This window comes from Euprymna scolopes, chromosome 14 (genome assembly GCF_053919585.1).
Source record: "Euprymna scolopes isolate OS-2025 chromosome 14, ASM5391958v1, whole genome shotgun sequence".
Classification (NCBI taxonomy): domain Eukaryota; kingdom Metazoa; phylum Mollusca; class Cephalopoda; order Sepiida; family Sepiolidae; genus Euprymna; species Euprymna scolopes.
In genome coordinates, this window is record NC_136495.1 from 5,280,298 (window position 1) to 5,299,591 (window position 19,294).

General features: G+C 33.2%; 1 protein-coding gene across 1 annotated transcript in view; it reads right to left on the reverse strand.

Moving 5' to 3' along the window:
* The window catches only part of LOC145292849 (uncharacterized), a 73,825-nt gene that overhangs the window by 15,005 nt on the left and 39,526 nt on the right, over window positions 1-19,294 (reverse strand). Inside the window, exon 2 of the mRNA XM_080138898.1 lies at window positions 13,198-13,576. Coding sequence (XP_079995024.1) covers window positions 13,198-13,576 — 379 coding nt within the window. The remainder of the gene's footprint in view (window positions 1-13,197; window positions 13,577-19,294) is intronic.

Sequence of the window (19,294 nt, forward strand, 5' to 3'; positions counted from 1 at the left end):
TCAATTTCTGCAATGTGTTCTTATGGCTGATATGTTTAGGAGCAAAATAAACAATTTTCCTATTAAGACTAACAGAGATAGTTCAAAAGGAAGTTCTCACGTCTCGTACAAAACAGTAATCTATCGAATGCGATGCTATATATATATATATATATATATATATATATATATATATATATATATATATATATATATATATAAATCATATGAACATGAGGAAAACGAAACTGTAAAATGGTTCTTATTTGAATACATCTCCAAATTGATAGCGTAAATATGTTGCCAGTAAAGCAAGACAAGCGACGGTAAACATATCAATATATTTGTTTTGTTGAAACAATGCGGCAATAAGAAAGATGTCTCCAGTTATAGTATTACTCACCGTTCGAATATTGAATCACTGACATTAGAATTTTACACTGTCGTATATAATCAGGGTGAAATATTGCATAATGCTTACAGCCGTTACAGGGCATCGACACCCTGCAAATATTTTTCAAAATCATCAAGATTTTAACAATGTCATATTAAATATCAGAGTAATCTGTAAGATATCATTGGTTACAATATGGGCCAAGTATCTGCACCATGTGATGAAGAGTACTGTACTCATCGCGAAAACAGGGGGGATACAATTGAACGATTATGAAGTCCATTCAATTGTCGATATGATTATACACACCCATATATATATATATATATATATATATATATATATATATATATATATATATATATATATGTATATATAAGTGAAATTGTCTGTTTGTGTGTATGTCTGTGTATTTATAATTATCCACCAAACTACTCAGTCAATTTTCAGTCTACAGACTCGAGATTTGACATAAGGAATATTGAGATTTGGGAAAATCTTTTTAATCGGTTTTCGGTCAGAAATTTGGCTGTCATGGGATCAAAGTTCAACGATTTGACTTTTGAAAACTCTACCAACTCCTCCACCAATTTTGTGTCTAGACACTTAAAATTGTAAATGTAGTTTACTTAGACGTGGATGAAACTTTTTAACTTGGTTTGAGCCCAAAACGATAAATGTTAAGGGATCATAATAGGGGTCAAAGTTATAAAAAAAATTGACCTCTGCGGTCTCTACCAAATTACTCAGCCAATTTTTGGTCTACACATTTGAAATTTTGCATAAAGGGTATTCAGACAAGCTTTTTAATTCGGTTTTTTGGCCGAAAATTTGGCTGCCAAGGAGTCAAAGTTCAAAATATTCAGCAAATGTTGGGTCTAAACATTTGAAATTTTACATAAAGAGTATTAATACACACAGCAAGTGTTTTACTCAGTTGTTGGACTAAAATTTGGCTGCCAAGAGGTCAAAGTTGAAAGAGTTGACCTTTGCAGACTCGACCCACTCATCTGCCAATTTTTGTTCTAAACACTTGAAATTTTCAATGTAGGTTACCTGAACATGAGTTAAACTTTTTAATTCATATATATATATATATATATATATATATATATATATATATATATATATATATATACATATAGTTATGAACAGTATAAAACCGGACTGAACTGCTAGTATATATATATATATATATATATATATATATATATATATGTATATATATATATATATATATGGAAATGTATGTCTGTTGCTTACCGATTATCTAAATAACCACTGGACCGATTGCTTCGACATTTTGGGATAGTATTTTCATCGTACCTATGCGGGAAATATCACCTATGGGGAAATATCACCGCCGGTTATTCACCAGTCATGTGACATCGATAAACATCACAACATTTATTTAGGCTGAAGGATGAATGAATACAGACAAATTTTCACGAATAATAAATTGCTGCAGAATATCAGAAATCCGTATTTTTATTAAGTTTATTTAGTTTTATAAACATATTTGCCGTTTACTTGTACAAATATCATCGAACCATGCAATCATTAAAAAGAACTTTCGATAAACGCCGGTATTTCGGTTAATGTTAACAGAATATGTTTACATTTATAAAATGACCAATATGGGTATGTTAGAAATGTTTCACAAATTTTAAATGGGTAAAATTTAATCACGTGATTATTGAAAATGTAAATTAACCACGTGTGATCGCTTTCCTGTTAATTTTTCTTCGAAAATGGATATTAGCAACAAATCGACCATTCTGGATCATGGTTATACTATTCAGGAAATTAAAGAATTCAGCAGCCTCTTTGCGGTTAACATTAAATCGCAATTTTTGTAATAATTTCGAAAAATTAGAAGGTATTTACTTTAAAAAGTGGGAGCGGACAATTACATACCAAGATTTTTATTGTTCAATGTTTTGCATTTTAAATTACAAAATAAACAGTTATTCATTTTAAAAATCCATGCTACATTATTTCTTTTTATTTGTTAAACAATTATGATTATATACGACTGTTACATTCTATTTACATTAAGCGAGATACCAGCATTACCGTTAGAGTATTTTTAGTTATCACATAGCTCGAGAATTAAAAAAACGGGCAATAATTCGGCTTCGTGTTTCTTTAGAATCTTTCCAATAACCGATTTACCTAGCACCGTTTGAAAATATGTAAATATTGGATTTTTTGTATTTAGGTTTAATTAGTTAGTTCGCAATCGCTCAAAAATTGTTTAAAAAAACATGGAATTAAAAATAATAGTACTTTTTCAGAATTTGACCCGGATCCTCGGGATTTTCATCAATTATGGTTAGGGCTCGACCGGCAATCACCGGATAAAGCCAAGCATTGTTCTAATGTTAAAACGCTTAATCGACATTTTTTTTTTTGTGTGTGTGTGTGTGCGTGTGTGTGTTTGTATAAAAATGTTATTTTTTAATTATTTTAGGATGATGGGGTATTTTTTGTTTAGTTTTTAACATCTGTTGACAAAAAATAATTTGTAAATTTTCTTGAAGAATAACTTTTCTGTACTTTCACATAAGAATTTACGCTTTTCATAAATAAACATTCATCCCATTTTATAACAAAAATCTTTCTGTTTACAAAAAAGAAATTGTACTGTCAATTTACTTTTAAAAAAGCAAAAATTTACCGTAAAATAACTCATCTTTTCTTTTGAAAAAAGTTTTTGTGTATAAAAAATGCAAAAAATAATATAAGTAAATTTTTTTTTTTTTTTTTTTTTTTTTACACAGTGATCACCACTTATCAAGGCCCGGAAGCCACTCAGGGATAAGGGTTATTGCAAGTACATCACGTTAGTGAGGAGATTTTATGAAGTGTTTAATTAGGGGGGCGGTTCATTAGGAATTTGTAAACATTAGACTTGAAGACATCCAAGTTGTAGTCCGGAGGGAAGCAGGCAGACGGAACAGAGTTCCACAGGCGTGCAGTTCTAAGAAAGAAGCTTTGCTCATGAAATCCGCGTTTTGATTTAGGCACAGATATAGAGTGGGGGAAATTTTTCACAGTGGATTCAGCTAGACGGGTGATTTTCGTGAAAGTTTGGCGAGGGGGGACCAGGGATTGGAGTTCAGACGAGCACCTGCCATGAAAATAACGATAAAACAAGGATAGGCTCGCAACGTCTCTTCTGTGGGAGAGGGGTTGCAGGGTAGAGAAAAGGGCATCCCCCACTAAACCACGAAGTTTATTTTGTACTCTGTCAAGGCATGATAGGCTGTTTTTGGCAGCTCCTGCCCAGATATGGCAACAGTATTCCATCCTTGGCCGTACTTGGCTTTTATATAGATAGAGAATTGAATCAGTAGTGAGATATCTTCTGGAGCGGTAGAAGGATCCCACCATCTTTCCTGCGACCTTGGCAACAGACTTGATGTACGTGTTCCATTTCAGATCAGGAGTAAAGGTCAAACCCAGAAGCTTGTCAAAACACGGGGCCTCACCCAGACGAGAGCCATCCATCACAATTGATGCCAGCTGGGGATCAGAGCGTTGATGATGTAAGGATAGGAGTTTGGTTTTAGATGCATTAAAGGTAACTAGCCACATCTTCCCCCACTGAACCACGCGCTCGAGATCAGAGGAGAGAGAATCCGAGAGAACTTCGTCATTTACAGCCTTTGATGTGTTGCCGTAGATGGTCGTGTCATCAGCATAGATGTCAACGAATGATTTAAGTATGTGTTTAGGGAGGTCATTGATGTAGATCAGGAAGAGAGTTGGGCCGAGGATTGACCCATGAGGGACTCCAGCATTTATATTGCAGGCCTCCGATTTTTGTCCATCTACCACTACTCTTATGAGCCTATCGGAGAGAAATGATTTAATGATTGAGAAAACATTTCCAGTTATACCGTAGCTGGAAATCTTGTGAAGTAGACCCTTATGCCATACTTTGTCAAAGGCCTTTGATATGTCAAGAGCAATTGCCCTAGAAAGGAAGCCTTTGTCAAGAGATTCACTAATCCTGTGGGATATAACCGTCAGCACATCTGCGGTAGATCTTGCAGAGCGGAAACCATATTGTGTGTCACTAAGAAGGTTGTTTCTGCTGAGGTGGTTGACTATTTCTCTATTTAATATTGATTCCAGTAACTTACTCATAACACAGAGAAGACTTATTGGTCTGTATTGAGAGGGAGATGACTTATCACCTGAATTCTTAAATACAGGGCAAACTGATGAGGTCTTCCAGGGGGTCGGAAAGCACTTCTCCTTAAGGCAGCGCTTAAATAGTTTCGTAAGTATGGGAGCAAGTTCTGGTTGAAGCTTTTTTAACACTATAATTGGGATGCCATCAGGGCCAGTTGCTTTACTGGAATCTAGGTTTTTTATTAGCTTGGCGACCTCATGCACGGATATTTGTATATTACCTAGCTTGTTCTGTGTTATAGGAGGAAATATGGAGAGTTGATGGCCTTCGTCGCATAGGGTAGAATTAGCTGCAGAGTTCTTTGCAAATAGTTTGGCCTTGTCTGACGCTGACGAGATAACCTCTGGTCCATTGATAATGGTTGGGATAGAACGCACACTTCTGTTCAGGATCCTATTTGTTATTTGCCAAAACTGGTGGGAACCAAGCCGCTGATCAGCTACCTTGGATTTAACAGACTGGGCATATAGCTCTCTTGCATTTTTTATTACTCTTTTGCAGTGGTTGCTGGCAGTCCTGAAAGCAGCTTTAGTCTCAGTGCATCTATTACGTTGGTAGTTATGGAAAAAGTGATTTCTGTGCGCGATAGCAGCAGCACATTCTGGGGAGAACCATGGCTGGCTGTTAGGTTTTTGTTGGAATTTTTTTGATGGTATGAATTGGTCTATGCCTACAATTAACCATTCGGTCAGATCTGATACTATAGAGGACACTTCCTTTTTAAACATGGAGTGCAGAGGTAAATCAGATATGAATGTACGGAAGCTATCCCAGTCAGCCATAGAGTATCGGTATACAGTACGGTGGAGGGGTACGTCTGATGGCTTCTTACATTTTGTTTTTATCTTAACTGATACGACGGAGTGGTCGGAGGATCCTAAAGGAGAATGAACGGTACATGAACATAGCTCAGGGGAAGTTGAAAGAAAAAGGTCTAAGAGGCTTGCATATTGATTGGGTGTATCGGGCACACGGGTGGGTTCGCGAACAATCTGAGTGAGGTCATAAGCAATGGCAAAATCATGACAAAACCTCCCCTCATCATCTGTCTTATTTGAATGGGTCAGCCATTCCACGTTATGGACGTTGAAGTCACCACAGATGTGGATGTTAGCCGAGGGATGTGAAAACAGTATGTGGTCTATTTTCTCAGATATGCTCTTAAAGATAGTAACTCCGCTGTTGTGGGGCCTATAGAGGGCAAATATAAATGCAGTGGTGTTAGCAAGTGCAACCCTGAAGCACATATAGGGTAAATTAGGATCTTCTCTAGAGATATCCCTGCCACATGGGAAGCCATCCTTAATGTAGGCACATATTCCATGCCCATGGCGATCTTGGGAGTCAGATTTAGCTGTTAAATTGGAACAAACTTTTCTTTTTTTTACAGTAGGTTGTTGTTATTTTTTATTTATTTTATTTCTATTTTTCCCCGGTTTGTTTGTTTTGAAATTTATCTGTTACTTTGCTTGACTTAATCCGGTTACTGCCGGTCGAGCCCGAAACATAATTGACGGAAAATCCCGAGGATCTGAGTGGAATTCTGCAAACGAACTCAAAGATATATGCGGGATGTTCATTGTACAGGTCGGCCGATAAAAAGGTTGCTTCTTCGTTATTGTAGCAAAATCCGACAGCCGAAATGGTGATATTTAATTTTAAAAAACAATGATAACTACTTACATTTGTTGTCAATTTCAACAATTAGCGATGTTATCTATGTCATTGTCATGTCACAATTATTTAAGTCTACTATGATTCAGCGAAAAAATGATTTCGGCCATGTTTGTTTTGTCATGTGACATGTGAGGTACACACAGGAGAAATAGCTAAAATTTCTCATTTCTTCGAAAGATTTTCTTTAATAATTTTTTTTATTTCATTTATACTCCAAACAGGGAACATAAGTTGCAGGGATATTATGAAGGGAGATGAGTAGCAAGATGCCTATTCACATTACACTTAAACTTCTGAATGTCAGTACAGTTGGGAAAGCAGAATCCCGGAAGAGAATTCCAAAGTATAGCAGTTCTGGGGAAAAAAACTATTGGAGTAGAAGGCTTTCTTACACCTAGGGATTTCTACTGTGTAAGGTTGGGATTTAGCTGCTGTCGGTTTGTTGAAACCTAGATGTTAGTTCATAACCTATCAAGTTAACGACTCTTTTTTAATCCTGTCCAGGAGTGTAAGATTAGTAGAGGATGCCCACGCCCGAATGTGACAACAACACTCTATACATGGGCGAATGGTGGCCTTATAGAGGTACAGGATACTTTCATACGTAAGTAGTTTTCTAGCACGGTAGAGAGAGCCAACCTTCTTTGCAGCACCCATGGCAATGCTTTCAATGTAATTATTCCAACTCGAGTTTCCTATGAACGTTAGGCCGAGGAGTTTAAAAGAAGTACTTTAAGGTAATGTGTCTTTGGTCATTGCTATAAGTGATAGAGAATGTATTTTGTAACTATTGAAGGAAACAAACATTCAACTAGAGATTGGAGGTCGGTCAATTCCTTAGATATGTGTTCATTTGTTTTCCCCTTGTGCCTGTTATAGAGCGTGGTGTCATCAGCAAATATACCCATATCAGAGACAATTTTATCAGGGATGTCATTTATGAATATTAGGAATAATAAAGGTCAAAAGAGTTGTAAGCCATGTTTAGTTTCAAAACAGTTACCGATGGTTAGTTGTTCTACACAAGTCCTGGAGGTGATTGCTTCTCAGTAGACAGTTCTTGAGTTGGAAGCCACAGAGCAAAAGATTCTTCCCGTGTTGACACGAAGAAAACATATGTGAGGTTGCTAAAGAAAAGTTAAATTTTTATGGAGCAATTCTGGTTTCTGATTGGTTAGTAGCGGAACGTGAATTGATTTGATTCGTCAATTCCTAGCAGCATCGTTTATAACTAGAATCTCCCGACTGTGCGCGATCATACCCCATTATAGTCCAAAAAATAGGTACTCCCGCATTTATATCATATTGTTTAGATGTACGACCGTCGAGGACAACCTGGATTTTTCTCTTACTCAAGAAGGATTTAATTATGTTAAGTAATCTTCCTGTGATACCATATGATCTAATTTTCCTGGGAAGAATTAATTTATACTTTATCGTTTTTCGTAAGTTTTGGATATTTTCATTACTGCGCTATGGCAATTCAGTAGATACTATTTGTTTAATTTGAAGATCAGTATTTCAATTTCCGAATTTTGCAACAATAACGAGAAAGCACAAAATGTTAACGAATATTCTCATTTAATATATTAGAAAGCTATATATTTTCTTTATAAAATGTGCGAAAATAAGGATATTTATCTGAATGGAAAAAAACAGGATATTATTTGAATAAAAAATAACAGTTTGCCAATCTATATCCTGTTTTAAAACTTATCATTTTACATTCTTTTCTTCTTTCTTTCTTCTAAATTATCATCTGTTTTTGTTGGTTCATTCTTTATGCAATTTTCTTTTTCAAGTTTTTCATCGACTTATTTTTGAAAACGTAAAGAAAATCGTCTATTTTTTAATTCCGACATTTTCCAACGCGTTCTCACATACATGTCCATAGTAAAATTAAACCCTCATGTTTTCCACCTATTTAAATCTCAGGAAGAAAATGTAATATACGTACATTGAATGATTTAAACGAATATACCATTTTAATTTAAGATATTGCAGTTTACAATGTGCTTGGCGTTTGCCATAATCATTAACAGGCTCAGGGACAATTTTTTTACAATTGTGTGATTTACATCTGCATTCTGATTGTTTCTCACATAGATAAGTCAGAAAATCAGACAATGTCTACATTTGAACAGAAAGGGGGAAAACTTCAAATGTTACATGATAAGGGATGTCCCCTTTTCATGTAAGTATAAAAATAGAGAGATTTCGTTAAAATGAAAATGAAATAGCATAGACGAAATTCGAACCTCGTAATTTAGGTTTATAAATAGATTACGAGAGAGAATTAGGAATGGAATGTGAAAACAAACCATCGTTTAGCTTAGAGATAAAATAGTTTCAAGAAAAGAATGTGCGTTGTCAATTCTTTTATGAAAAATTCAATTGAGGACTGCAACTACAAGATAATTTAATAAACATGTTTTTAACATATTGGAAATATAGGTTACTGGGAATATAGGTTAAAATTCCTTTTGTAAACAAAGGAAAAAGTTTTGGATACGCATTTCCAGAACATGTGAAAGAAGACACATGTTTTAACATGTGTATGACGTCATGGAAAATGGGAAGTACTCGATATAGTTAGAAACTTAGAAAAAACTGGGGGAGAAACAGAGGGACTTTGAGGACGACAGACGATAGTCTGCAGTTGGGTTTCGAACGTCTAGAAGCGAGACGGTCACTTTTGAAACAAGAATGTGAAGCTTTGAATTCTTGATGATGAAAACCACGACCTGTCGGGAGAAGAAATAAACCCAACAGTGTTTTTATAAACGTCGTCTTTGTGTTGTAATTCTACCAAAAGGTAAAGTGAAAATTGTTATTATATGTCTTGTATATCATGTGGTTTAAAATGTCTTGATATACACATCCATCTCATATCTACAATGTGAACTCTACATCTCACATCTACACTTCTAAGTATGAACATTTTATAAATATGAATCTCGTCATAACACGAACAATCTCTCTTACAACATCTCTCTCTCAAAGACACAACAACAAACTCTTAATAAGACTCTCTCTTAATAAGACCCTTATATAACACAAAATATTCTATGTCTAGAATTATTGAGAACATAAGAAACATACAATTTGTCTTTTTTGTTTCTTGCGTTCCATTTAAACAAACTGAGCGACAGAAATGCGCGGTCGGGTACAGCTAATATATATATATATATATATATATATATATATATATAGTCTTGGAAGTTTTTAACCTTTAAAACTATACAAAAAATATTTTTTATCATTCGTTAGACCAGTTGCAATCACTGCATCAACTTGCTCTCTCAAATTCACTATAGTACCAGAATTAATTTATTTTTAAGGGATCATCAGTTGTTTACCATGAAATACTTGTTTATATATATCTTTTCCCGTTCAGCTCTATTAAGGCCAAAATCATTTGGGACTATGACATCTATAATGAGTGCAGTTCTTCCGTATTACAATGTTAGGCTTGATGGTCTTGTCTTTTATGTATCTGCCCGCTAGTATGTACATGTTATAGAACACCATCACTTTTCAGGTTTATGTTATCGGTGATGGTTCATGTTCCTAGATGTTCGACGATCTGTCAAGTTTCATCTCTTCACAGATCTTCCAATGGAGGTAGTTACATACTTTGTTGTGGTGGACAATGTAAAGACCATCTGCCAATAAGATTGGACATCCAGACATTAGGTGGCTTGGGCTCTCAATCATTGAATGGCAAAACCTGTCCTGGCCGTTTGTTTGTAATCCATTGTGAGTAAGTCCTGATCTTGATTCGCTACAATGAGTTTTTCTTCATCAAATAGAAGTCTCCCATTCTTAAGCCATTGAAGTGTAGCACCCCTGAGTATATACTCCTGGTTAAGCTCCACCAGGAACTTTTCTCTTTTTTATGTTGTTCTCATCTTTGTTTTCTTCTGATTATCTCGGTTTGTGTTTGTAATGCTATGTATATATCAAGCTGTACACACACGCACTCATTTTGTCCATATTTCTTTTATAACAGTAATCATCTGTTCTTCAGATGATGCACTTTAATGTCTTGTTCTCTGTTAGTGGAGGAGAAATCCTTCACGACTGAGACAATTTTTATTTTTGTTCCTTTTCTCCACATTAAGAGACGACCCTGGTGTCTTACTCTGTCCTGTGGGGGGACATTGTAAATAGGAACAGTAACCATACTAAATGAGTTCTCGAACTTTCCATGACACAACTCGGTTAATACTTCATATAATATAGAAATTTACTCATGGCGTTTTAAATGCATTTTAATAAATACCAAGATTTATTTTATATTCGGATTGATAAGGAGTAGTAATCATATTTTAATACATGTTCCTTTATTCTATAATTATGCTGATGATTTCGGCGAAATAGTTTTATGTATTTATTGAATCGGGGTTATTTTTATTTGTATGTTGGAAGCCATTGTATTAATCCGTACCCCTATAACATAGTTTGGAAACTCATTATTTATAATATAATCTCCTATATGATAAAAGAGGCGCAGTTTTTCCCTCTGGACCAAAATACCATATGTTTACAACATTAGAGGCCACTTACAAATTTATTATGACGATAGTATTAGCTGACTGATGTAAATTTACCACGACATTATATACGCAGATATAGATCTTACGTTAGTTTTGAGGAGAGCTACGATCACAATCTCACCATCTATAGAGAAAATAATTCCAATTTCCCTCTCTACCTTTCCTGTACTTCCACCGCTCCGACTTAACACCGCCACCGTTCATACTTATTCCTACTCTGTTGGGTTTTCATCGCTCTTAGCGTTTTACTCAACACATACACTTAACATATCTTCCACATACTCCTACTTATAGAAAATAATTTCTCCCTCCAAGGAACCGCCCTCGCTGATTGGCTGATCAGTATACATTCTGTAATTCTGCTATTCACTTCCACACTTTTTAAACGAAGGATTCGAAACTTATAATCACGCTGTCATGTTTATACATTACATTACGAACCTTATGTTCTACATTTTGTCTTACTACATCCAGTCTTCGTTATTTCTGCATATTTCTATATGCGATTGGTGCCTATATTTACTTACTTAGATCGTATTTTTTCTTACAAACTCGCCGATTACGCCGACCAGCGAGCAATAGAGAGAGCGATACAGAAAGACAGACATAGACAGAAATAGAGAGAGACAGAGCAATAGACAGAGAGAGAGAGAAAGAGAATACCACTCCCGTCTTCGTTGTCTTTATTTATTTACTTAGACCATATTTTCTTTTTTTACGAACTTGAGGATTACACCGATCAGCGAGCGATAGAGACAGAGAGCCAGAGACAGGGGAAGAGAGAGAGAGAGAGAGAGAGAGAGAGAGAGAGAGAAACAGAGAGAGAAAAAGACAGAGAAAGTTTGGGATAGAGATATGCAGAAAGAGAGAGAGAGAGAGCGAGATCAGCCGTTATAACGGGAAATTCTGAGACAACTACAGTGACAAGTTATCATGCCGATTCGGTAGCGAGCTTGCTTTTTAATTCACCCCATTTTCTAATTAGCGTTCGGTAACTTTCTTTTTTCTTTTTTTTAACACTTTTTTTCTTTGACTTATTCTACCACTAACCGTAAGTTCGAGTTGCACTCTAAAATTTAGAGTTAGTGGTAGTCAAAAATTTTGTATACACTTTTTCTAGATTAAAGTCCCCAATGCTTAAGCGATAAGCAATGTGGTGTTACTCCATTACGAGTCAGACGAAGAGTTAGACATATATTAAAGATTAGTAACCTATCCAAAATAAATAGAATATCCTAGAAATGCGGGGTCATTTTATGAAATTTATATGGAAAAATTATCCTCCACTATATATTCTAATATATTTTATTACAAAATATTTACATGTAATCGCCTAAAAAAACAAAATCACATTTTTAGAGGGGTTGCAAAAGGTCCTCTTTTGCTTTTAAATATAGTAATATTTTTTTTTAAATTGACAAACTTAATGTTTTCCTTTTATATATATTCTCAAAGACTTTCATCTTGTGCTTTTTTCCCCATTGGTACATTTCTACCATTTTTATCTACCCTCCCTGATCTCCCTTTATGAAAGGTTAAAAAACATCTGGTGCCCATGTTTTACGGATATTTGTAAAAAAATTATTTTGAAAATATTAATTCATCCTTTATTTATGGAGAATTTCTTCGACAATACTCAATATTTAGGTACACCTTTATTGTGATGTTTAATTTTTAATGTATTTCAATTTAATTTTTATTATAACCACTGTTTTTATAGGATTTATTTCTTGCAAAACAAAAGATACCCTCTTCGAAAATTAGGTAAAACTAGCTGATAAATTGTGAAAGTCTTCTGAGGAGCTAACCGCTTCAATATAATTCCAGAAATATATAGTGAGAAAACAGGGGACATTTTTATACTGATTATATTATATTCATATTATTTTTATGTAGGGTAGGAAGTTAAAATGTGGTGTTTTTCTTTTTTGGAGATTTTTTTGGTTTTGTATTAGCGATTTTTGAAATTTCAGACGACAAAAATGAAAAATCTAGCGATTATCTGGAGATTTCTTTTCCTTGATCTAGCGGGTTTTTAAAATCCCAGTTGGCAACACTGTCTGAGGGTTGTTTAGTAGCCTTACTACACCACCTCTCTCCAACCGTTCTTGACATTCCGATAGCTGTTCTTATCATTAGGAGTTGGGGATGTCTATTCCGAAAGCCGTTTGTAACATTAGAAGATTGGAAGTTGGGCAACAACACCAACAACAACAACGACACCAACTTTTTTTTCAAAAGGAGGCACGCTTCCACCGTGCAACGGCGGTTAGCGGGTCCTGCTAGTCTTCTTAATATTTTCAAGTTCGTGTTGAAGAATTATTGGAGATGAGGGGAGTCGTTCGTAAAAAATTTTAAAATTAGACGAAAAAGTGAAAACTTACCGGCATTGTATTTCCATCGGAAGACACAAAAATCACAGGCGACATTTTGGGGCAATTCCAGTGCGACCACGATAGATTTTGAGCCCCATTCCCCTTTTACTTGAAAATGGACATCGTCTGTGTTGGCGATTTTCAGTGGATGTTTGTTAAAACACGTTTCTGTTTCCTTTGTGTCCTCCAAGTTCCTTGGACAAATGTTGAACATAAACCAACCCTTGTGATTCGCCGTCAGATTAACTCGAGCATGCATCACTTGACCCTTTGTGTAGTTGCGGACAATTATGCCGTTTGCGTATTTGCCTCCAGTCTCATTGTCGAGTGGTCCACTATACGGATCCCCGCATGCACCGCACTTCCCGCCGTTGTCTTCGTATTGCACCTAAAAATGATAACAATAATAATTATAATTACATCTATTCACACTTACATTCTATACCATAAATATATTGATACTTATCTATATGTAAACAATGCATTTTTGTGTCTGATTTCCAGGAGCAGCAGTAGCAGTCTACATTTAAACCTCTTCTTTAACGTCGGCAATTACGTGGTTGTCTCATTTTTGGCCTACAGTTTTCTCAATCGGCATTATGATATACCTCGAGGTCTACTATTCACTCCTGCACCAGAAAGAGATCTACGTGGCCACAAGAAGCTATTTCACAGCCGATTTCGATTGAAGCGAAAGGGTCGGCTTTCTCAATTCTTCAGAAGATGACTCATTTGAACTGGAGTTGATTCAGGTGTCTTAAGAGACGGTTAAAACTAGGCACCGCCAAAAATGGCCGCAAAATCAAGTTGTTGTTGTTTTTTAAAACGAAATTACATTTATTAAAATCCATTATTTCTGAGTAACTTTTTTTTTTCCAGAAAGATAAAACCCTGAATTTTATCATATAGAAAACAGAATAATGTAAAACTTTTTCCACTATTTTTAATTAAATTTTAAATGTTAAATTTTCCCAAAAAGTTAACAATTGACATTTTTTGTCTTGCACAAAAAACGTACATAAATATTTAAAAAAAAAAAAGGTTTTTGAAATAATTTATTTATTTATTGTCTAACTAAGATTTAGGATGATTTTCTAAGAGAATATGCAAAAATATTATAATATAAGTACCTGGATTTCAAATAATTCCACTTATTCATATAGGTAACCAGTTATTTCGCGTCAATCTAGAGTTCAAATTGACACTGTTTACGTTTGCGTTTGATAAGAAGCAAACTATGGAAGACCAAACAGGCCAAAATAACTTATTTTTCAGTGACGAAAATTTCAATGTATTATTAAGCTGAGGCTGGCCAGTACCAGATGGGTGACCATTTGTATGAGTTTGGATTTTAATGTGTATGTGTGTGGGGGTCGGGCTCCCCAAAATGGGGGGGGCAATTTAAAGCAGAATAAAAAAAAATTATTTCAGCGCGTTTGGTCCACCGTAGTCGAAAGGCGGCAAACGTTTTCAAACGGGATCGAAAAAAATGATGCTATTTTTAACACAAAGGGCACAATATTTACCGAATTTTTTTTGTATCGATTCTTCAAAGCATGCCCTGTTTAATAATGGTCATGCATTATTCGGCTCGCTAAAAAAATTGTTAATTTATTTATCAAAGATTTTAAAATGGCTTTTTCCGTATAAATATTTTTAAAAAATTTTTTTTGTTTAACTTAAATTAATTATTTTACTTAACATATTCACCGAATTTCACACTTCAAAACTCAAAAGCGGGATAATTAAACACAATCGAAGTTCTGATATTCAGACGTCAAAATAAGGTATGCAAACAATTTTTTTTAATCTATTATTCTGTCCCTTACAACAACACAATATGTTTTTTTCAGTTTCAGATGATTATTTTAAGCATATTTGTTCCCACTTCAAAACAAGGGGGGGTAAGCAAAAAAATATATATACATAAATATCGTTTATGAAAAATAAGTACACTGTTATAAAGTTCATTCTTCTCTTAATAATCGCTGAAAATTTCGTATTGATCGAATAATTACCTGAGTTTTGGTAGATTTTTAAAAAGACGGTCCGTCAAAAAGTACTGACCTGCCCCCCCTCCAGTTTTGGCGGTGCCTAGTTAAAACAGATACTTCATCACGTATGGGATTTTAGAGTGGTAATCTGGATAGGCGTTGTATCATATTCAAACATAAAACCTTTTATTCTTTTAATTCAGTTAATTCTTAACCCTGCGTTAGTCTCCTGGGTGTTCCAAACATGGTTCGTCCCATGTGGTGTTTATACACCCCAATACAAAAATGTTTCTAGTGTTATTATTTAACAAAATATAGTTATCTTGCTGGTTCAGTTTGAATCATTTGTATCTTATTGATCTTGGAATATAATCTAAGAAAAGTTAATAAATGCACCCGCAAAAATGTAACAGAAAGTACTTTGGGTATTTTGAAGGTTGATTTGGAAACGTAAATTATTTACAAAGGTAAATTTTGTCATGAACATCCACCACCCAAATAAGCTACAAATACTCTCTTGTGAGTTACAAAAATGCCGAGAACAACAAATGATTTTATTTCCACTCGTTTAAAATATTAAAACGTAAAGTGCAGTGATGCTGATTCAAACTGCCGACCTCCGGATTACAAATGATTCATTTCGACTGGCTGATTCTCCTGTTTTCTTGTTAGTTATTAAAAAACTAGCGCGGGGGGGGGCGATCGTAAAATACACTTAAATATATTTTAATTCACGCACATTTTATACTTAGTATTACAGAGCTAATTCTCTATTGAATATTATATTGCAGCTATTATATACTGCTGATTTCAGATTTTTAAAAAATGACTTGGGTGTCATCGGCTAGAATCGAAACCACAACAATTGATGCTCCTGTCACGTTCTCTACTATTTGAGCTATCGATAGATCGATGAGAAAGATTTGAAATTAGACACTTCTAACTATGATTAAATTTGCGCATGCGTAAAACTAATGAAATGTCGGTAAGTTGAAATAAGCATTTTGCATTTCAACTTGCCGAGATATTTCTGTATACGTTATTCAGCCAAACAAAGATTTTACTTATTAAAAATCATCCTTGTTATATAATTATTATTTTCTGTTAATTTCAGTGTTATGTAATCAGATATTTAAGAGTTTATCGGTTAAATATTTTCACACAGACACATGCATACATAAATCTACTGTTTTGTTTATAAAAATAATAGGTGCATCAGATAAAGACATGCAGTTTTTAAACTTAATATTTGTTGATTATATTTTGGAATCTTATAGTGGTAATCTGAATACAAGTTATATCCTATTCAAACGTAACACATTGTTATTTTCAATTCAGTTAATTCTTAACCCTGCGTTAGTCACCTGGGTGTTTGAAACATTTTTAGCCTAATGGAGTGTTTACGCATCCTAATACAAAAATGTTACTCGTGTTATTTTGTAAAATATAATCATCCGGCTGTTCAGAATATATTTACATTCCCGGCTGCAAGTTTGAATCACTTGTATCTTGTTGATATTAATATAAAATAATGCAATAAAATAAATTATAAAACTAAGAAAAAAGACATTACATTAGCTAAGTTGATAGTTACAAGAATTGTTTGATAATAACATTGTTAAAAGTGAAATAAGTTATTATCGATCTATGCGTTTATCTATCTATTTATCTATCTATCCATAGCAATGGGTTTTAGCTGAGGATGTTCACATAAATTAGCTAGATTAAATAAATAAAATGACCTTAGATATGCATACGGGAAAAGGTCGCACGTTGAGATATAAGTGCTTTTTGAATGATGACGTAACGGAAGTAAGGTCAAGATCGGGAAGGATAGAGAAAGCAGTTAAGCTCGAGTTTTGTCACGAAAATGAACGGACGTGCTTCAAGCCTGGAAGCGAGATTGTGAAGAACAAGCATGTAGACACGAAATGCAGACTTAATGAAGACCATTTGATACAGCTGAAATAAATTTATATTTAAAAAATATAAAATGTTGTTCTATGGTTTCATAAAAGAAAGAACAAAAGTCTCAATCAGTTTTGGTGTTTGTCATTTCATCTTTCATAACGGAGCTCAGCAGTGAAGATAGAAGAACTCTTGGAGAAAGAAACGTTTGAAGCATATATTATTTTTCTTATAAAAAAATAATATCTTATATAAATATAGACTGTAATATATACCAGTGTGATAACTCTGATACAACATAACTCAGTTTATACGTCGATATTATATCCCTTGGCTAAACAACAATGCATAAAATATATACGTTTATAACGGTTGCCGTTATAAGAACAATATCTCTCACCCACGATACAACAGACTGCAAGAGAAATAAATTGTAAATAAATAAGAATCTCATCAAAACTTACGATAAAGAAAATACGAAAACATAATAATTTCATATTAAATATTACAGAGTAGCCCAACGATGCATAATATGCGCTTATATTTACAAATTTTTATTCGTAATTAAAAAATACAAAAAATTTTCAATCATAAAATCATACCTACGTTAGTCAGCTGAGGGTGACTGGATACCTCAGAAAGACAAAGTGACGTCTGCCTCCAACGAAAACTGAGATACAACTGTCCTATACTCTCACTGAGTAAGGAGAGTACTGGGATGGAGGAAAATAAATAAGTTGCAAACTAGGAATTATGAGTAATTAAGCAAAATTGAAGAGACCAAATATACCCTGGGACAAATGTAGGGTTAACGATTAAGGTACACTCCCAGCTAATTGGGCTAATGTGTATTTTCTTACTTAACTTTTTTTTTAAATTAATCACGCTTTAAAATACGTATTATTGTGTTATTATTTTTCTTAGATAAACAAGAATAACCCGAAGATATAAATTAAATAGGTTAATAAAACCTTAGATCGGGGTGCTTCATCTCTAAGAACTGAATTAAAATAAAAAAAGAAAATACTTTCGTAAATGTGATTTGTCTTCCTTCGTTTATACACCAGCATTATTCATATGCTATAATTATTCATATGCTATTATTATTCATATGCAATTATTATAAATATGCTATTATTATTCATATGCTATTATTATTCATATGCAATTATTATAAATATGCTATTATTATTCATATGCTATTATTATTCATATGTTATTATTATTCTTATGCTATTATTATTCATATGTTATTATTATTCTTATGCTATTATTAATAATATATTATTATTATTATTCTTATGCTATTATTATTCATATGCTATTATTATTCTTATGCTATTATTATTCATATGCTATTATTATTCTTACGCTATTATTATTCATATGTTATTACTATTCTTATGCTATTATTAATAATATATTATTATTATTATTCTTATGCTATTATTATTCATATGTTATTATTATTCTTATGCTATTATTACTCATATGCTATTATTATTCATATGCTATTATTATTCTTATGCTATTATTATTCATATGTTATTATTATTCTTATGCTATTATTAATAATATATTATTATTATTCTTATGCTATTATTATTCATATGCTATTATTATTCTTATGCTATTATTATTCATATGTTATTATTATTATTCTTATGCTATTATTAATAATATATTATTATTATTCTTATGCTACCATTATTCATATGCTATTATTATTCATATGTTATTATTATTCTTATGCTATTATTAATAATATATTATTATTATTATGCTATTATTATTCATATGTTATTATTATTCTTATGCTATTATTACTCATATGCTATTATTATTCATATGCTATTATTATTCATATGTTATTATTATTCCTATGCAATTATTATAAATATGCTATTATTATTCATATGCTATTATTATTCTTATGCTATTATTATTCATATGCTATTATTATTCTTATGCTATTATTAATAATATATTATTATTATTATTCGTATGCTATTATTAATAATATATTATTATTATGCTATTATTATTCATATGCTATTATTATTCTTATGCTATTATTATTCATATGTTATTATTATTAATGTGCTATTATTCTTTTCATTCTCTATGCGTATGATATTTAAGCACGCCATTCGAGCAACTTGGCATTCTTATGTCAAGAACACAAGATGCAAAAGTTTTTAATT